This window comes from Diprion similis, chromosome 2 (assembly GCF_021155765.1).
Source record: "Diprion similis isolate iyDipSimi1 chromosome 2, iyDipSimi1.1, whole genome shotgun sequence".
NCBI classification, from domain to species: domain Eukaryota; kingdom Metazoa; phylum Arthropoda; class Insecta; order Hymenoptera; family Diprionidae; genus Diprion; species Diprion similis.
In genome coordinates, this window is record NC_060106.1 from 8,304,993 (window position 1) to 8,326,217 (window position 21,225).

The following is a 21,225-nucleotide window of genomic DNA, read 5'->3' on the forward strand; positions in this document are numbered from 1 at the left end:
CACATATCATGTGACTAAGTACTCAGGTATAATGTATAATGAAAGCTATAGAGACTTTGCAAGATGTGGTTTTCCAATTAGACAGATCTATCGGCTTTAATTTTGGATACAATTTACAACGCTCAGAGAAAGTCCACCGTTCTAAGCTAGGTTAATTATTCAGAGTATAATTTTTGCATGTGGGTGGTAGAAAATAAGGTGTTTATCTTGCGATAAAATGTTAATATGCCTTCAATAAATCGTTCAAAAGCAGTTTAATTAGCTGAATTGTACATTGCAACTTACATAATAATGGCACTCGCCATCACTTCGACGTTAACAACAATAAATAATAACTTACCATTTATAAAGAAGAAGATACAAGTATTACTACTACTGCTATAATACTATAAATCTGATAGATAATTGCGACTGTCGATTCTACCTTTCCAGAATTTTATAACATATTTTCAACGCGTGAAGAGTATCGAAAAAATAGGAAATTTTTCACAATTACTGAGAAATACTACGCAAAACGATTTAAAAAAGATAGTATCAATGATCGATCACTGTCAGTTGTGTCAATAAGTTAATCTATGATAAATTAATAAATAAAAATACCTATCTACAGATTTAATTAGATTTAAGCTGATGGCTTTATGAATAAATGAGTCATGTTAAAGCTATATATAAATACTACTTGAACAGCATCCTATTGATCTCAATCAGTCTAAGACCAGATTCATATCGATGTTCAACATCGATCGATAATCCTTGGCGAACACCGATTCGATGGTTAAAAAACAGACTTCTCAACTCTCTTTAAAGAAATCGTCAGCGTCTTCAGCCTGCTTACACTGTGTTGTGAATCTGTTGTTGCTTTAAAATTGGGAAATAAGCTCGGTACGGATGGCGTTGAATGTTGGCGACTACCGGCTCATGCGTAGCCATCACGTCAATTTTCTGACTCCAGCCATCATCCTCATGCCCAGACGCTGTATTTCAAATAACGCAAGATTAATATTACGAATTAATCACACCAATTCTATGAATAAAAGCGATAACAAACAGTAGGAAATAGAAATATTCACCGAACATTCGAGTCTTGTATTACCTGTGAAGTCCATCGGTGTTTCGGCAGCTGTGGACCAGGCACTGTAGGCAACTGGATGGTGATTCGCCGGAGGAAGCTTGCAGTATTTGAGATTGGCGATGATCGACGTCACTGCAAGAGCACCGATAAGAAGGATCTTCTTAATGAAGTGCACACCGATCAAAATCGGTAACAATATCAACTTTAACTTGATGACCTTCAGGAGGATAAGCAGCGGCAAAATAATCGATAACGTCTTCTTCTTCTTCTTGTGCAGCAGCCGGGTTTCTGAAATTCATATTTATAAAATATGTCACTTGAGAAAAAATGGGGTACATTGTACCACCGAGCGAATTGGACCACCCTGTAGAAAAGTATAGGGCAAGCGATATACTTTCTACAGACCAGTCCAATTTACATGGTGATCCAATATACCCTCCATTCGCCTACTTTTTCAAACTGAGTGTCCATGTTTCAGAGGTCAAAGTTTTCGTACCAGACGACCTTCCGCTTTCGAGAAATTCTTCGAGCTCATCTGTGTCGAGGATCGTTGGTCCGGACGAAAAACTCCTCGCGTTTGAAGGCTGCTCTACAGTATACACCAATGCTCGATGGGTCAACATGTCCTCGACACTGGATCGCAAGAAGGTCAAAAACTTTGAGTAACTTCCGAAACCTCGGAATCTCGGAAGTTGAGGAAGAACGGGTTCCTCAATCACTGAGGATAATCGAATCAACCGGAGAGACCCGTAGCGAATATCCTGCAGCAAAAAGTTTTTCATTAGCAATCCCTCACTTTGAAACACTTCATCGCTGGTGCGCTTATTCAACGTCCGGGTGACGAAATTCGATGAACGAATCACTGGCCAAACAAAAAAATTTTGACATTTACTTTATTACGCGTAGCAAAAGTAAATTTATGTCCCACGTGTAACTGTTTTTATTCTAACTCCGCCAATATCATTTTTAAATTAATTCCTGCAGAACACTTCACTGCGTTAACGTGAACTATAAAAACTTACAAATACTCAACGTAAATATGATGCGAAAAACCTTCTTGCAAAAATTTGTTAGGGGATCTTCGCGTTTTTTTGACAAAATTTTCTAAATATGAAGAAACGTTTAAGGTATTCTCGTGGTCTTCAAAACTGCTTACCTTATGCATGGTCAGGTTGTGAAGCCATTGAACGGCTCTGAATTTTCCGCACGAGAAGGGCTCCCTAAGTCTCAAGCAATCGAGTTTGCATTCGTCGACGTAACTTGTATTGGATGACTCTAAACCACATATGCCCGACATATTTAGGCAGCAAAGTAGAAATAATGCGCACCCTAAGTTAGTGCGTATAAATATGGGCGGAAATGCTTTTCTCCGAGAGTCTAAAAATGACGTTTTTTGATACCTCATAATTTTACTATTTGAAAGGAAAGTTTTCATGCTATAATTTATTGTCTTTCCTACGTATAACAATGACGCATGTATATCTCTGTGAAAAACTGTTTATTCCCAAATTGGTGAAACTGATCAATTGTCGAATTGAAAATAAATTCATTCCACTCTTTATGTTTCATAAATCAAGGGAAATACACTGTGAAAGTCTAACAGTCTGAGGAAGCCGAAAAAAACTTCACCAACTTTGACGAGTATCTTGAGAATTGCACTAAAGTAGCGGCCAAGCGGAAAAGAGGCGATAATGGGCCATGCTTGTGGTAACTGAGATTTTCTTGTTACATGGATCGGTCAAGGAGATCTTATACTGAGATCACAACACAAATCAGGTCAAAGGATAAAGACAGTACTGAATCAAAGCAACTTCTGGTGGTTTCACGAAGGCCACTAGCCCATATATACTTGGTGCATCAAGTCAAGAGAGTGGGAGGTACCTAGGAGTTGGGATTGTCCGGCCATAACTCGCAAATCGACGCACACTCGAAGAATTTTGTGAAGAGATGACCACATCAATTCAATGGATCTTCGTGACACTTGGGCAATTAATATATCACTCAGTGTCACGCATGAGCCTTTCATTTTGATCGTTTTGTATAATTACAAGAACTAGGTTGACCGAAGTGTTACCATTTAATTTCTGTATGTTTTTTTTTTGTTTTCTTCTTTTCTTGAAAAACTTTTTTGTCTCCTGACACCGCGGACTTTTAGTCGCACGGTACAAGTGTCATTCCCGTCTCTTGCATTGTTCGTCATTTCATCCAGTGAGAGCGGAGGTCAGTTGAAACTATCCACAGATACCCTTACCCGGATTCAGAATCAGTTACTCAGCTCACCACACATAAGATGTGTGCTACGTGAAACAATACATCTCGCCATACAAAAGTAGAGGAAGGCTGCGGTAAAGAACATATGATACTATTCATTGGTATTTCGGTCACATACTCCGAGAACAGTGTACTACTTTTGTTTTTAAAAAATTGACATGCTGAAATCCAATCCTAGGCTTATTTCTATGCCATTTCGATTTCACGGTGTTCATCTTTTTAGTGAAATAATGGTTTATACTCGAAAGTAATATAAACACGAATGGGGATTTTTTTTAATTCTATGTGATTTCTAAGGAACCGTTGCCCATAGGGTGGGAAAAAATACTTGTCTAATGAAAATTCGATCTAGTTCAATCCTTCAACATTTCAAATTTTATCAATTCGGTTACCCCAGATGCGTTTACTCCCTTTGTTAGACATTATATGAATATTCAAATTGTCAAAAAATATCTCCTTCTTATTTGAGTTATCAATCTCACGGTTTTTCACCATCAGTTGTCTCCATCAAATTGAACTTCAGAACACATAAATTTAACAAAGTTCATTTATCAGGCTTCCTAGCCAAAGTATAAAGTAACTCCAACGTTTCGAAAATCAATCAAATATAAATCCACTACAAAGTGACAATTTCGTTCTGCCAGGTTCCCAATTTTAGCTCGAAATATGAAAGTAATCATCAGCAATGAAATTCCGTTTTTGTATCGAATTTCGTCTCATGGCTTTTTAAGTTCAGAAAGCATGAGGTCTTAAGAGTTTTCAACAACGTCGGGTAATGGTTCTGATTTACCAGTGTGCCTATCGACCTGGAATACACCTAAGTAATTATCACCGAGAAAGAAGACTCTAAACAGTAATCTTTCACTCGGCAGATGGGTATAAATTCCAGAAAAAAAGTTGGATAAAAACTGCGATAGCAAATGGCCTCAGTCATCAATCAACTGTTGTGAAAATACGTGAAACTAGGATCTCTCCGCACATGTTGGTCACACAATAATTTTATTAAAGGCACCAGTAACATACCGATTAACTCAGAAGAAAACACCTCTGCCAACGTAAACACGAAAATCTTCGAATAAGTGCTTTTAAACGGTGGTTTGCTCCTTCAACCACATTCAATTCCGCGTTTGCAGTAATAGAATTTTTCCACCAGACTTTGCCCCTCGATCCGCAAGCTGATGCGATCCATGATCCAGATAATATTCTTACACCTTATCATTCTTGAAGGGAGTTCGGTTTTACCCATATTTCTTGTCTCACTGTCGAGTAAAGTATGCGATACAACCGCGCAACCGTTCACAGCTCTGTTGAAATTGTCTCATATGGTCGACGACCATGGTTGAAATTCGAGTCGATTCCTCGGTCATCTACCAACCATCATCAGGATCCAACATTCAATGGTCAATCGCAAGAGACCTACATAGATTCTACTCAGAATACAGTGGTCCACTCGTGGTGTCGTCGTCGATATTAAAGGCTGATCGACTTCGCATCGATACACATCGTGAAGAATATTAGAAGCAATACAGGCGATATTGGGATGCTGGAAGAAAATCAAGTCCGGTGGAAAAAAAATCGCTCAATGCAACCGCTGTGAAGATATTGAATACACGTATTTGACCCTGCCACAAGTCCCTCAGCCGCAAAGATAATCAGGCTGTGTAAACCTGGAGCTAATTATTACCTGGATAATCCAATTCAAGGAATCGTTCGACAGACCGTTGAACCAAGAATCTCCTAGGCGCCCACGACGAGCCAACGAATCACTTTGAGAATTCAAATTCTCGTGAAAAATTTCCCCACCGCTGAAAATGGATATTCCATCGACTTAAGAATACGCAGTTATGATCTTTGGAGCGATTCAGGTCATTGGATGCAGGTCGTGCTCTGTTTGCTTTGTTACGAACTTATATTGCTGACAGTATTCGAGAACGTTTTTGCAGTCGGGAAATTGAGAAATGAGGCTCTTCTCCGCAAATGGGCAAACTGCACTGCACCTATCTTTTAACTGAGGTACAATTCACGTACTTGCAATGAAACGAACAATGAATTCGATAAATTTCAGACGCAGCGAAAGTTGATTGAATTACAACTCTTCATTCGTAAAATGGTCGTCTGGTCTCGACCCTAGCTGGACGTCCTTTTTTGACTTGCTCGTCTGGAACATACCAACTTACATTATGTTCGTAACACATGGGATTATGCGGTATTTGCGTTGAGGTCAAACCTCACTGAATGGTCAGTATTTTTTTTCTCGCTCTCTCTCATACCGTGACCTCAAATTAAGGTGTCCGCCCGTATCTATAACAGAATATAATTTGTTGCATGCGTAAATATTGAATGAAGAAAGAAGTCGTACCAGCTAATGAAAAACGAAGGTAAAAAAAAGAAAGGCATATCTCTCAAGATTTGTCAATTAGCTATGATTATACTTCATTAAAGAAAAAAACAATAAGATGAGACCTTTCGCAGTTACGGGTTTCAATTAGGAGTAATATACATTAGTGAATTCTAGACCTTCTTATATTCCATTTATCGAAAAATTGGAAATTAAGTGACTTAAGTAATCAAGTTAAAATTTTCATCAACCCGCTTTAATTGGCAAAAAAAGTGACGGATCAGAAATTTCCTCATCGAATGCGCATAGTAATTGGCAATAAAAAGTCTATAAACGAGTGCGATGTTGTCGAAATTTCTATCGTCATCATTCTCTAATTCCATGAAAAGTTCCCTTCGCCGACGAAACTAGAGAAATCACTAGAAAAAAGACTAAATAATTTACGTGTGGAAAGAAGCTCGTACGTAAAGCCAACCGTCAACATGAATTAAAAAATTCTAAGTTGTTATTGCACCTCTTCGAACAGGTCTACACAAAGCAAACGCAATTGGAAATTATCGATAAGGCAGAATCCAGATAAATTAAAATAAGTTGCACGAACTAAATGAAAAATACTTTTGCTGACTAAATTATTATTTAAAACAAACACGAGAACGTACAGTCCACGAAATATTAAGTTGAACGACGAAGTTGTAATACATAGTTAATATAAAAATCATTTTGTTAACCTGAATATCCTACTTTTTAATTCAACAAATGTTTGATCAATGCAGGATCACCTTTTGTTGGTTTCAAAATATCTCACAACTTATTTGATAACTATAATCTCATATCCTGTGGATAAACAAATGCTTAGGTCATATAGTAAGTTTTATTAAAATTATTATAAATTTCAATTGACGAGACTGAATGGAATCAACGGAAGTCCTGCAATCACTTGGGATGATTCAGATCGAAAATAAAATTGAAATTTTCAATCTAATTACTAAATCACGTATGGGGTTAAATCAAGAGGATTAAATTTCATTCCGCTGAATACTGGATTCTTTAGCGACAAAAAAATATTTAGTTCAAGCGATTGCACGTATTCAACCCCGGATGCCCTCCACTTCAACCGGATCATTGAGTTGACACAACTAAATATTGTTTGGACCCATGAAATTTTCAATAAAATCAACCGCGAAGTTCAAATAACTCGTTTGGTTGATTCGACCTGACAGAATTTATCATGTCAACTACGGTATATTCATTGTCAAAAAATAATGATTGAGCAACAATTTTTCGTCCTATTCAATCGATTCGGTTGATTTAACGACTTTTTTCTGTGAGATCTTTGAACATGACTATTTCGGAAATGGACTATTTTTTCTCCCTTTCAAGTCAAGTCACCAGATAATCATATCAGGGGAAGCATTTTGGTGCCGGGCAACCTCGAAGGATTTAACGCACCTCTCAAAAAAGGATATTAGGCTCGTGAAAATCCATTACATAGCTTTCTAATACGATTTACAAACCGGATTTACCATTAGTTGAAGTTTTGAGCGAGTACTGTTTATTGATGCGCAGGTAATTTTTCTGCGCGAGCTCATCTTCCTCTCTTTCATCTCAGAAATTCTTCGTTTGGTTATTTCGTCTCGCTTATGTTTGTAAAACCTCGAGATACGATGAATAATGACTTTTTATTTCGATTACAGTGGTGCCAGTGAAATAACCAATTAAGAAATGGTAATCAAATCATACATGATTGAATAACTGATCAGATAAAATTTCCAGCTTCATAAATTTCGCCCAGTTTCAGCGTCTCCCGACCGAAAAATTATCACCAAGTTGAAGCGTTGCTTCCGGTGGTGTTCACAAATAAACAGTGCGAATCACTCAATGTTAACGTAACGACGAAGAGATCTTAAAACGTTTCTGTTATACGCATAAGATTTTCACATTTCAGTTTCTGCTCTGGTTAACCTTGTTGTTCCCTCAAAATATTTCCTTGCATCATACTTTATGCCTAAACAAGGTAGAAACTAAAGTTGAAGTTGCACATTATTTTACGGTCAACAGCTAGTTTGAGCTTTCTGCTAGACTGACCATGTGTGACTGACAGATATAGCACGCGTTACTGAAATTTGGTCATATAAAATGATAATCCACTTGCAACGAAGTGTGTCACTCCAAAATCACCATGCCGATACGATGCCTAACCTTTCGAGCAATCATCTTGCAAATAAAATAAACGATCGCTTCTAATGGCATGGAGTAATAACGAGTATTACACAGACAATGATGAATAGCTTTACCGCCACAGTCGGTTAAACATCATCTTCTAATGAGAGGAACACGCGTTTACCACTGAATTCTTTTTATTCAGACGCCATCTTCTGACGTTTCGTTTACACCTTGTCTCACTTACGTCAAATTCAATGCTTCGATTCAGTTAGTTTTCAATATTAGTACACTTATATGTATCTGTAAGCCTGTAATGAGCATTCGCTTCACTTCATTACGCGATGGAAATAATTTTAAGCTAAAGTATTTGAGAAACGTACAATGCGTGTATCTACCTACTTCGCGAATCGAGCTACTTTTATTCCAAATCTTAAAAAATACAGAATTCAGTTGTAGTATATAGCCAGAAAAAAACTATCACGTTTCATTCAACCGTCTTTATAAGACTAGACCGTTTTCGAAAATGCACTTTTCCTTTCAATCTAAACAATTTATGAATGGAAGTATAATATTTAAGCTATGCGTGTAAATTGAGGAATCAAAACCTATGGTTTTGTGCATTATTGTCATTCTCACAGTACACCTTATTTGAAGTAAAAGTTTACCCCAAGTGAATGCTGGATATTTCATACAGCTGGATCATAAAGCTAAATAGATTATAGAAAATATCCATGATCGGAAGAAAAAGTGATTTACTAGTTGATAAAAGATGCCACAAAGCGGCTAAACTCAATAGTTCCGCCAGCAAAAATCGTATAAACATCAGAAATTGAACGGTGTACGTGTTTCTTGAAGATTACAGAAGGCAGCTCGAATTTAGATCCACTTGTGAAAAGTCCCTGGACCAAAGACGTCGGTTATGAGGGCATTCCAAAAGTCTCTTCATTGTTGATGCTGCCATTGCACCTGTCAAATTTGAATGCAACGACCGTGTCACGATTTCGACGACAGTACAACGTCCATACATCATTTTGCTCCAGGCATTTCTTAATTGGGGAAAGGATAATAGTGCAGTAATGACGCGTAAAAACACACCTGACTTCTGGTATTATCAGATGCATCACTAACGGTAATTACACAAGAGGAATTCAACTAATTACAACTCGTCGCCATAATTGTGCTTTTGAATCTGCAGTAAGGTGCAATGAAAGCATCTGATAATCCTTGAACCGTGATTCTGGAAAACCTTATTCGGTCATCTTGTGTAGAATATTTAAGTCGGAGAAATTAATTTATGATGATACTTTCCATGTGTTAAAATCACTTGTTTCAACACTTTTCACAACGCCAAGGGTCTTGAATTAGAATATACAGATCTATTTTTAGGCGCCTGAGCACCATTTGACAGATTTAGAGACCAAAGATGATCATGATCGATACTATAACTCCATGGGTCCTGTAGGTTCGATTGGAAGCTGAGATCATTAACGACAGCCGCCTCCTAACTTACGTGAGCATCTTACTAATATTTTATTACATACGCAATTCTGATCAAACTCTTGTAACTCTTTTCAAAGTAAGTAAATCCAAAATAAGAAAATACTAAATTTCCAAATATATTGAATATCTGGTCATTGTTTAAGGGTCAAGTTTTAAAACAACATAGTTTCAACCGGTGGATGTCAAACTAATTGGACTACTTGAATTGTTTCATCAGAAGAGATATCCTCAGAAAACTGTCTTCATGCACAATTCATTACCAAAATTTAGACAAATCTCCCACCATAAGCTGACCATTGAAAATGATTTCATTCTGGTTTATATAATTTATTTTCTTAATTGAAAATTATTTCATCTCGAGTATAACTATTGTGCAAAGAAATATTTTTGACTTAGATTATGGTCGATTTCCATTGTCAAGAAATAACTTTGCAAGACAAAAACCGATTGCCAGCGATATTGTTTTTGAAATTATAAATTCTCTCCAAGACTTCTCTCTAAGATTTTTTGGCGTTGGTATTGATTGAGATCACTTTAATTTCCGTGAAAAATTGTTAGAGTTAATCAAATTTACCTATAATATAATATTTTACAAAATCTACGTTTGAACTTGGTATCAATAATCATACGACTTCTCACTCGATACCTCCAAATACTGAGTTTCATATATTTTGATGTTGGTCACAGTGATATGATCCATCTACTCGAGAACACCTCGTTTTCATTTGATCCGAAAAATAAATGAGCACATTTTCACACTCGCCACGATAAACCGTAGGTCGCTTTAATTGCTACCAATAGAACCCGATCAAAAGCAACTCGTTAAGATGTAGCGAACAAAAATCTAAGATGAGTTATAGAGCCCGTAAGTCACGAAGAAACACATCGGAAACTAGTTTTCATTTGCATGAGTGGAACCAATCCGGGGGCCATTTCGAAAATTCGATATAGTGTGCTATTTAATACGCTGAAATACGATTCCACAAAGCCAATGCTTATGGCAGCTGAAAAGAGAAAGGTGTAGAAGATAGAGATAAAGAATTCTCTAACGGGCATCGGACGAATAGATTTAAGAGAGGAACGCAGTTATCCATAGACATTTTTTCTTTTTTACAATTGGCGTACCTTTTAAAACCTCATTTTGCTATGTACAAAAGTTTAATTACCGTAACTCCTCAGGGGATAAAGTCAAATACGTGCTTATAGCAAGGCACCGATCCTCTACCACACAAAAAATTGATCAGTAACCACTTCGACGTGCAAGCCCGCAATTTCAAGTCAACTCTGGGTCACGCAGAATAACTAAAAAGAATTTTCAAGAGGGGCTGGGGGGAGGTGCAGCCTGGAAGATCTAAAATCGTACCTATTTTCGAAAGTTTTTTTTTTTTCGTCAGAAAATGAAAACACTTAGAGCAATTTGAATTCCAGGGCTTTATTATTCATAGTTTCAAGATTAGTTCAGGATTTTTTCATTGAAATCAATCACAAGATGGCGGTATGGCGCATATGTGTAGTGAACAACCACGTTCTTGGTGCCGCTAACTCCTCGGTCAATTTTTATCCGATTGACTCGAAATTTTGACACAATCTTTAAAATTTGTTTAGCGTTTCAATCTGGTGGCTAGATTTCCGAATATCAATCTAAAAATTTTTTTATACAATTTTTTTCACTCATTTTATGATCGAAAAATGAAATTTTTTTTTCATAATCGTATATATTTAAATAAAATTTTTTTTTCAACATTTGGGCTACGAGGTCGAACCCAAAACCATGTTCTCATCTCAGAAAAAAATTATATCTGTTACAAGCTGGACAGTGGTGACAGGAGATGCGCTTTGAGTTCGAAATCGTTCGTTATTTATACGAGCCATGCCGCCATTTTCTTATTAATTACGATCAAAAAATTATAAAATATTCTTGAAACTTCAAATAATAAAGCCCTCAAATTCAAATTGCTTTGAGTGTTTTCATTAAAAAAAAAAACAACCAAAAATAGGTATGATTTTAGACCGTCTAAGCTGTACTCCCGCCCTTCAAGCTCACACATGACCAGCCATAAACCGACTATAACCGCCGTTTGATGTAATCTTCAATGACTGATAGTACTTCACGTTTAATACAAAAATAATTTTAACTTAAACGGGTAGACTTTTTATCCTTGTTTAATCATGACGCATAGAATCCATGGTTTCCCACAAATCTTTTGCCACAAAAAGATTCTAGATTCGCGAGTAAGATGTTCCTGGTATATGTTTTTGTTTTTCTATAACATGACTTTTGAATCGCTAATAACGTATTATTATATCGTCTTAAAAGACTTATACAGATTCAATACCAGTTTTGGAATTTTATCTAAACAGCTTGAACTATATATGGAGCTTTGTTTGCATGATATAGTTTTTCGTTTACCTCTTTTCAAGTTATCACCGTTTGAACTACGTTAAGGCACGATATTTCGTAATATTAATCTCAATTTACAACCAGACGTACTAGACGTATTAGAGACCTTTAATTACAAGGAAGTGGTTAAATTTCTGACTACTTTTAGATGTTAACCTGTATTATCAGAGGTGCATAATACTTATTCTCGATACAATCATTTCGTCTCAATTTGCCTAAGAGTGCAGTGAAAGTAAACCAAATAACAAGGAAAATACGGACGAAGTATTTTCAGCCTTAATGCTAACGTTGCTTAAAATTCCATATAACTTGCAATAAACTAAATGAAACAAAAAATTCTCTTCATGAGTTCACTGGCGTAAGGTAGATAAACATACAAATAAACAATGTTTATATCAATAGCCAGTCATAATGATTATTCAAAAAATTTTGATCTTATTTCTCGACTATAATCGCTCTGACTAACAATAAGTGAAATGACGAACTGCCAAGCCGTTCCAACTCTCGGGCACAAAAATTGACGGAGATTTTTTTTTTTATTTAAACCATCAGGTATTGGCCTTATAGGCCATGTCCCATATTGACGGAGGTGTCTACCTGCTGTTAGTGGTTGGAAATACCCGCGAACCTCCGAAGCCCAAAGTATGAATAATTTTAACGACACAACCTCGACCTCGTGGTTGTAAACTGAACTAAAGTTGCGCGCGCAGAAGTTGCACACCTACGCATGCATTACGCTTATCGACGAGAATTCAGAATTCAGATTCGAACGAGTCCAGCGCACGCGTTCGCTCTGGCCCCATTCCTCGTACTCGCCAGTCTTCCCAATTCCCTTCTCAGCGAATGGGCAGCTGCTCCATAATAGCAGCGCACCATTGCCAGCGGTCAGGAATAATTAATACATATTTTTCATCGACACACGCTTTATCGCGAAATTTTTCAATCAAACCTGCAGTTTGAAAAATTGATTCAGTTAGACAGACATCATCGGGGACTGCTGTGTCTCATTCTTGTATCGAAAAGTGGTAAACGGTACGAATAATTTGAAGAAAACATGTCCGCGAACGGAAAAAGCAGTGAAAGAAAAAGCGGATTTATTGATATTGAGAAGCCAAAATGGGACCAAGGATCGTACCTGGGTCGGGCTCGTCATTTCTTCACCGTGACGAATCCGATGAACGTTTTTGCCACCGCTGAACAACTCGCCGAGGCTAGCGATATTGTTCATAAATATAGGTAGATTAATACAAATATATTGACACTTTCTTCTTGTAGATAAAATTGATTCAGCTGCTGCCAAGCTGGCCTAAGTGTTCGCTCATAATACAGGCATTCTTTTCAATTGAGTCTCATGTACACTTTCGACAATCGATTCTTAGAGTTTATTAAAGTACAAAAGCATCGAATTATGCACGCGAGTGCGTTGCGTAACTTTGCGTATGTTGTTCCCCATTGGCCATGTCACCCCAATTATAATTTCATGATTTACCATTTCCGTGATAAGATATTCATTCATGACATTTATCAAGCACGAATTACACTTGTGAACTATAATTGATGAAATTTGAATCAGGAAAGGTGAAAGCCTGGACAAACTGGGGATAACGGAAGATAAACTCTGGAGCTGCAAGTATCTTTACGACAGTGCATATCATCCCGACACCGGGGAAAAGATGATCTTGATTGGACGTATGAGTGCTCAGGTGCCTATGAATATGCTGATCACTGGCTGCATGATGACCTTCTACAAGTGTGTAAATATTTGTAATCCATGGCAGCTAGTGTTGTACCAGTTCTGCGTACGACTTATCAATTGAGCCTACTATATTGCACTGACATTGGAAACGCTCATTTAATCAACGAGTAGTACGATAACATTTTCCAATGACCCAGAACCTCAAGACAGTAGATTGTTCGAGCCATGTGCCGAGAATGTAATCATAAATCAAGCTCCCGTCGATTTAAAACGAATGACAAATTACCTCTTTCGATAGTACCATTGATCACCTCAATCGAGAGATTACACTGTTACTTTATCGATAACCTGTGATACAATACGTGCGGAATACACTGCACGAACTTCGAGTCTAGAATTAAAGATGCGAAAACTCGGCGAATAGAAACAGAAAAACTAATGCTCGCGAGGTTGACGTCTGTAATACGAACATGGAGAATTTTTTAAGAATCGCTATTGAGCAACCAAAACATTTTCAGAAACGTAGTGAACCGCGAATAAGAGTTTTGATAAAACGAGATGTATTCATGCGGAATTTGATATTATTTTTAAATTGTGAAATTTTTTTTTGCCAATGTTTCGCTTCGTCAACATTACGAACTTAAACTTCATTCACGTTTTCTAAATAAACTTTACGAACATACTAATGAATCAAACTAAGTGCCTAGCCTCGCAATAATTCATCCAACGAATGCATAAACTGACAACGAGTTCCGCAGATAACCGCATGTCTCATGTACGGTCGACAAAAATACAATGTCGATCTGACAAGTGTAATAATAAATGATGTAACACGTAATGTTGAGATAAAATATTATGTAAACTTTATTCTTTAACCTCATTTAATTCAGAACCATCTGATAATTTGAACAAAAAACATTCCGTGTCATATAAATATCATATAAATATCGTCATCATCATTTTGTGTCAACGTTTCATTCGCATAATTTGTAAGACACTTTTGGGTACATCAGTTTTATTAGAATAAAATACTCCGGGAGCCAGTGAATATTTTTCAATCTTGTTTTCACACGCAGCAAACAAGGTTTTTTGATTTAATTGATGATGGTTGTCAAAAAATCTAATCTAGTCTTGCCATTCAGTGCCGTTGGATTCAGCATGGGGGCCGCTTGAAAAAGTGAAGAAAAAAAACTGAAATGCATTGAACTTATTTAGGCAAGAATGTTATTTATTATATCATTGATTTTTATAAATCGTTACCACTCAACCATTTTGTTGAAAATTAAATTTTCTACATTCAAATCGCTTTAATTGGTTCTCCATTGAACAAAATTCTGTGTTCAAACAATTCGAAAGTCATGAGCATCGGCTTGATCATCAATCGTACGTAAAAATTCAACTTTGAAGATGAATGTCTGAATTGACCGGCATCTCACACGGAACACTCTATCTATTGGAAGTCGACACAGGATCCACAGCTCCGTAAACGATCCACATCCGTGGTGGATCTCTGATAAACATTTACAGAAATCTACAATATCTTCGTTCAGATTAAAGCTGGTGATAGATATCAATTGAGTATCTATGGATTATCCATGCGCGTATAAAGCCTAGGCCCTAGACTTTTTATCTGGAGCAAAACAAAATGTGCACATGATAGTTTCCAATATTTTTCATGACACTTCCATTAGAGGTTGCGTGTGGGTGAGATCAAGGTGCACATGGATAATGGATAGAAAGAACGTTCATTGGAGGTCGAAATGTCTTCTTCAAAAATCCACGACGTCTCCAATGGAGAATTGTGTACATATCTTGTAAAGATCTACTAGATACATGACAAGCGGACATTTGGATCTCAAATCGAGCTCTGTTGTACTACATTTCGGTTAACGTAGATGTCTCATAGAGGTATTGCATATCCATCATGGATGTCCAGGGTACGTCCATTAGAAGTGAATATTCTGTGTCGGAAAAGCTACTTATGGATTATCGACATCAGTAGATGACTTCCTGAAGGGTTGTCCACTTTAAAATCTTCGTATACGCGATCGTTGACTGTTGCCGAGTAAATTACTGGTGCAGACATCATGTTCAGAATATGTATTGACGAAATTAGTATGTAAATAAATGTACAATCTACCAACAGTTCGAAACTTGCAGGTCAACTCCGGCGGTCGTATTCTGGCAATGGTTCAATCAGTCTTTCAATGCCTTAGTCAACTATACGAATCGGAGTGGATCCAGTCCGATCCCAATATCAACTCTGGTACAGAGTTACGTGGGGGCGACCGGAGGAGCCCTTTTCACAGCACTATCCCTGAACCACCTTGCAAAAAAAGGGCCACCGCTGGCGGGGAGGTTGGTACCACTTGCAGCAGTTGCTGCTGCTAATTGTGTGAACATACCGATGATGCGAATAACCGAATTGCGCGAAGGTATCGAGCTTCAAAATGATAAAGGACAAAAAGTAGGAAGCAGCGTTTCGGCCGCAAAACAGGCCATCTTCTCCGTTACTTTTTCGCGGATTCTTATGGCCTCGCCTAGCATGGGTTTGTATATTTTGATTTACACGGCTTCCTTAGCGTGATATTATTCGAACCAGTGATAATCCACTTTCAGATCACTTCTGACAAGAAACTAAATATTTCTTTCAGTGTTAGCACCGCTGCTCATGAACTACTTGGAAAAGAGAAACTTATTGAGGCGGATGCCATGGGCAGCAGGTCCAATTCAAGTCGCCCTTTGCGGTGTTTGCTTAACATTTGCAACTCCCCTTTGCTGTGCTTTATTTGCACAGCGCGTTGCCGTTCCCGTGAAAGAGTTGGAACCAGAAGTGCAAGAACAAATACGATCCAGAGATCCAGACGCCGAAGTAGTATACTATAACAAGGGTTTATAAAAAAATAGAAATTTGGATTTCGTCTCATATTATAGTCGGGTTGGATAGATCGTAAATCGAAATAATTACTTGGTTGTATCAACTCTGTTGAAAAATATCTAGAAAATTACTCAACTTAAGATTTCTGATGATCTGTTAGAAATGTTTTTTTCGCTTTCTCGAATCGAGTTTCATCCGTTTTTCCACCAGGCCTGTCACTCGATCATCGAGTTTTTTTTTTCAGTGATTTTGCCGATTCTGGTATACCGAATGAACCGTGATATACGTAGAGTCATTTATTCATGACTCAGTATGTATTCACTTGATACACGTATCAACGCGTATATAATTAATTATACACATAAAATGACAATAATAGCGAAGATATTGATTCGCGTGGCAAATTTTCTTGCCGTATTATCCAAATTTAGAATAATAAGTATTATGTTATAGTAACATCGTTTCAAACCAATTGCAAATATTAATTCTCAGCCACATTTCGCAAACGATGATATAATACATAACAATCTCGTCAATCAATTTTCACGTAACAAGCTGTACCCGCGTACATTAGTGGCACTTGACCTTTGCAGTATGAATTGTTTGCTCAAGCTGTTAAGGCTTAGAACGCGAACTTTGGCCAATTGCTGAATTACATGTCGTAAGCCTGATTTAGTTTTATGATTAAACATATCGTGGTGTCGAAAGTCCACTTCAATTTTTCCCAATAACATGATAGTTACAAAAATAATATTTTTTTAATAACATATATTCTCATTTATATATGATGTATATTTTTTCTGAATTGAGATGACTTTGTTAAATATAGTTTTAAGCGCCGCTGACTAACGATCCACGATCACAATACGAGGTAAAAAAAACTGAAAGAATCTGATTCTTTATCGTTTTCCGGCCAACATACTGAGACTGCATTAAATTGTTTTTTTTTTTTTTTTTTGCAATCCTCAAAATGAAGTTTAGAGAAGCGTATAAATAGTTCGTAGCATAACTTTAAGATTGATACGTTATTGCAGAATGTGATTAGTTTGTTGTGAAAATTTTGTTAAGTTTGATTATTATAATTGATATGGAATAAGTATTGTTGTAAATTTGATGTACAATGTCGATAAGGTATTATAATCAATGGCCAGAAACATTATCTGCCTCTGAGTTATACAACGACTCTTGACAGAATTAAACGATTTATTGTTTCTAATCGTTACATATTGACTTTAAAACTATGCAACAAATTGAAGAAACAATTCATTGTTATCTCTGGAACATTATTCAGGAAACGCTAAACGCAGGATATAATGATTGGAGAATAGAAGAAAGAATTATAATTGAAAAGTTATGATGACCATTTCGATAATCTTTGCATTACGTACTTCATTAAACTTCATGACGAGAATGAAGTTTATTATAACAATGATACTCAACTTTTTTAAAGTTACTTCAAAGTTGCAAAACAGTAATTTTTCCAATGTTTCGTTAAGCTGATGTTAACAATTTCAATCTCATAAGTATAATAATTCCTATCATAATACACAGGTTCAGAAAAATGCGGTCCACTCACATTCCACGAGTTAAAATAAATGATTCATTCTATATACAGAATCTATTCTACAAAAATAATGCAATAATTTTTCCAATATCAAGAAAAAAGTATTCATTGGACAGGAGGAAACTTCCGAAATGAATGATATTCAATTTTAAACAGCGTATACTCGAAGAAAGAAAGCTGTTTAATATCTTCTATTGGAATCTCACATTTTGAGATGGAAATATTACTCACCAATGTATATTTTTTAAGTTCCATATCCTGCATCAGTAATATGAAAGCTACTTTTTCTTTCTTTTCATGAAGATAATCTTTATTATCCTATTCACCACACCGCAATACTGCTAAATAAGAATTGAATGTAATATAATATCATGATAAAAGAATTTTAAGACATGAATGTAGGCTACAGTGATGTATTAGATAATTAAGAAGAAAATTTTCAGTCTGGCCTCTTCGAGTCGAAACAGTTGAAGACATTCTTTCTCGTTTTTAACTTTATAACCACCCTAGTTGAGAATAAAATACAATTCATTTACTTAACAACCATTAGTTCACAGGTTCTAAGAGCAATTTATAATTAAACCGGATTTTATTATCATTTCTTCAGCTTGAAACAGCACGTCCAATTACAAACTTTCATTTTTGAATTCCCCAAGTCCCAAATTTTCCGAAGCAAATATTTGCTTTATATACCACTTGAAAAGCATTTATTTACACTATCCGGTAACACATTGTACGTGAAATATAGTTCGTGGATGATTATAGAATCATTGAATAGCTTTTATAATCAATATCACGAAACAATCCAAAAATCATGACACAAATAGGATCCAGCTTAGAACACTACCTTGGAGGAAAATATTCATTGTAGTAGTCAAGAAATAGCCTAAAGAAGAGATGATTTTACATCGTAAATTCCAGATTCTGTTCCAGGTTCTCAGATTTTCAAAATAAGCTTAAGACGACCCTTCACAAATTGTAAAACTTTCACAGGGCAGTGATTAAATGAAAATATATGAGTCGATGTACTATTTAATAAGTTTATTAACAGGTTTAAAAATAAATTACAGGTCAAGTGTCAGTCTGACAGCAGGGGCATTCATTGATTTATCACCAGTGGAAAATTCTTTTACTGGAGGTAACGGACGTATTTTACGTCCGTGACGTCCCTCCTTACGTTTCCATAATCCACTTCTTGGTCGGTTACCTAGCAATCGATTGTTCTGAGCACTACCAATTGGAGTACTACCGTGGAGATGGTTCGACAATCTTCCAACAGTAGCCATACATGATTTGTGCAAACTGAACTCGCGCTTGCTTGGCATTTTTACTATTACTCTGTCCGTGCCGTCATAGCGTAGTATCGTTGCAAAAGTACCAGCTGCATGTACTAAACTTCCACCATAACCGGGATATTTTTCTATAGAATGAACTTGTGTGCCAGTAGGTAATGCACCCAAAGGAAAAGCATCTCCCTCATTTGCTTTTACAGGTATACGTGGTATGGCTTGAGATGTGCGTATGATGTCACCTGGCTTCATGTTCTGTGTGGCCAGAATGTAGTTCAACTCCTGACCACAGCCAACAAGTGCGATGAATGCCGTTCTACATCCATCCTTCAATACCTGCAGCACCCTTTCCTCTTTTGGTTTTTCATCTAAACTCTTTGGACCTTCCCGTTTCCAGTTTATCCAGTGATACTTGTGCTTTATGCCTCCTCCGATCCCCTTCGCCACCAATCGGCCTGTGCACAGAATAAATGTATAATTAGTAAGGATCAAAATGATTTCATTGTAATCGCCGTATGTGTTGCTTTTCCATCCTCATTTCTAATTCTTTACCTCATGGAGAAGTGAGTGACAGTTTAGTTCATAACGAAAACTAATTGTAAAGTAGAACGTTTTGATATAAAATGTCAGCTTTTTCATGGTATAATAAAAGATAACGTAAGGAGAGAATTCTCTCAATATTAATGTGCAACAACGCACGACTTATTTTGATCTTGTTTATGTTATTTTTTGTTCTAAGCTTTTTGTCAAAGATTTTTCAACATATTACCGTTTTTAAAGTAAAGAGTGCTCTGCGGTTGATTATACTGAGGAGAAATTTTGAAATTATATTTACCCACGACATAATATTTTCAAGAAATAAAAGTGTTGGAAGAAAGTCATTGCAACAGAGATTGAGTTTCTTTTTAATGAGTATAACATGGTAGTAACTAAAAATATTTGAAAATATTCTCTAACTTTTCCCATTCTCTCTGACCGAATTATAATTTAGTTATAAGTTACACGATAAACACACTCATAGAAAACAAAGTGTAAGAATATTTTTATTCAACACTGCTTGAATCTAAGTCTGAATGAAAAATTATTTTCTATAAATGTAACATTCATTTGCTGATTGGATAACCGCCGACAGGTCGTCACTAGCAAATTGCAGCTTTGCAGATTTATCGTCGCTTTCCATTTTTAAGAAATTGCCCTATAGTATCACTGCACAGAATTTCTTCAGTTGAAAATAAGAAAGGCTTGAAAAAATGAAGTAAACAGTTTGCCATGAAACTTCACAAAAAATATACACTGTACGTGCCGTAGCGTGGTTAGTATTAAATTAGGTTCAATCAGGTTATGATCGGCTTGCGATAAGTTCAGGTTAGGTTAGGTTGGGGCTAGTTTGGTACAGAGTTTATAATCCTATAAAATTCTCTTATAACATGACAGCAAATTACTCTGTGAAGTTCGATTTTAATTACCACGTGATAGCTTATCGAACAGATTTTGAGGATAAAGACAGATACTTGCCAGTGACAGGGTCTCTGCCACCGAGGTTAGTGACTCTTAGAGGCTTCACCGTGTATTCTTCTGGAAAATGGATAATACGGCGATAGTATGTTCCGGGTACGCCTGGTTTCGGCTTGTCGATCCCTTTCCAAACATTTCTTTCCTGTTGGAAACACCACGCGGACTGTCTTATTACAGGAATACTTAAAACTCGTCTTACCAAACTGGTGGCTATCACGGCGGCTGACATTTTGTCATTACAGTGTGCAGACTGAAGGTCACGTGATAACGTGACGTTCGCCGACGATTCGTTTTCGATTTATCGAAGCTTCGAGGTTCGATCTGGTTCAAGCGGAGGATTCGATCTTTGACCAGCTGCAGCTTCGTTCGGCATTTGAAAAAAAATTTATGTATAACATATTTGAATTATAAATATAAGTGGAGTCAAAACCAGAAATCAGCAAAAAAATGACTCATTTTCCATTTATTGATTTATTCAATAATTAGGCATTACCGATCTGGTCAATGATTAATTGCCAGAAAATTTTTTATTACCTTG

General features: G+C 36.6%; 3 protein-coding genes across 3 annotated transcripts; 1 reads left to right on the forward strand and 2 right to left on the reverse strand.

Moving 5' to 3' along the window:
- Nucleotides 1-660: 660 nt before the first annotated feature.
- Nucleotides 661-2,885, reverse strand: LOC124412966. The gene is made up of 4 exons (XM_046893224.1): nucleotides 2,229-2,885; nucleotides 1,569-1,833; nucleotides 1,094-1,360; nucleotides 661-974 (listed from the first exon to the last, which is right to left on the reverse strand). The coding sequence occupies exons 1-4, from the start codon at nucleotides 2,505-2,507 to the stop codon at nucleotides 832-834; spliced, it is 954 nt and encodes a 317-aa protein (XP_046749180.1). The 5' UTR covers nucleotides 2,508-2,885; the 3' UTR covers nucleotides 661-831.
- Nucleotides 2,886-12,514: 9,629 nt separating this feature from the next.
- Nucleotides 12,515-16,406, forward strand: LOC124416056 (sideroflexin-3). The gene is made up of 4 exons (XM_046896889.1): nucleotides 12,515-12,981; nucleotides 13,319-13,495; nucleotides 15,602-15,990; nucleotides 16,096-16,406. The coding sequence occupies exons 1-4, from the start codon at nucleotides 12,800-12,802 to the stop codon at nucleotides 16,338-16,340; spliced, it is 993 nt and encodes a 330-aa protein (XP_046752845.1). The 5' UTR covers nucleotides 12,515-12,799; the 3' UTR covers nucleotides 16,341-16,406.
- A 1,679-nt stretch (nucleotides 16,407-18,085) lies between these two features.
- LOC124415887 (39S ribosomal protein L2, mitochondrial) lies at nucleotides 18,086-20,923 on the reverse strand. Its single transcript, XM_046896587.1, has 2 exons — nucleotides 20,688-20,923; nucleotides 18,086-19,627 (listed from the first exon to the last, which is right to left on the reverse strand). Exons 1-2 carry the CDS (start codon nucleotides 20,914-20,916, stop codon nucleotides 18,948-18,950), a joined length of 909 nt encoding a protein of 302 aa, XP_046752543.1. The 5' UTR covers nucleotides 20,917-20,923; the 3' UTR covers nucleotides 18,086-18,947.
- Nucleotides 20,924-21,225: the final 302 nt, after the last annotated feature.

What these genes read in the sequence shown, in the direction of transcription:
- LOC124415887 (XM_046896587.1), bottom strand. Translation starts at nt 20,916, where the DNA reads ATGTCAGCCGCCGTGATAGCCACCAGTTTGGTAAGACGAGTTTTAAGT. An exon ending in TGGCAGAGACCCTGTCACTG is followed by an intron (nt 19,628 to 20,687) that starts GCAAGTATCTGT and finishes TTCTGTGCACAG; the next exon opens with GCCGATTGGTGGCGAAGGGG.
- LOC124416056 (XM_046896889.1), top strand. Translation starts at nt 12,800, where the DNA reads ATGTCCGCGAACGGAAAAAGCAGTGAAAGAAAAAGCGGATTTATTGAT. An exon ending in TGCATGATGACCTTCTACAA is followed by an intron (nt 13,496 to 15,601) that starts GTGTGTAAATAT and finishes CGAAACTTGCAG; the next exon opens with GTCAACTCCGGCGGTCGTAT. An exon ending in TATGGCCTCGCCTAGCATGG is followed by an intron (nt 15,991 to 16,095) that starts GTTTGTATATTT and finishes TATTTCTTTCAG; the next exon opens with TGTTAGCACCGCTGCTCATG.
- LOC124412966 (XM_046893224.1), bottom strand. Translation starts at nt 2,507, where the DNA reads ATGAAAACTTTCCTTTCAAATAGTAAAATTATGAGGTATCAAAAAACG. An exon ending in ACAACCTGACCATGCATAAG is followed by an intron (nt 1,834 to 2,228) that starts GTAAGCAGTTTT and finishes TTTTTGCTGCAG; the next exon opens with GATATTCGCTACGGGTCTCT. An exon ending in CGAAAGCGGAAGGTCGTCTG is followed by an intron (nt 1,361 to 1,568) that starts GTACGAAAACTT and finishes TATGAATTTCAG; the next exon opens with AAACCCGGCTGCTGCACAAG.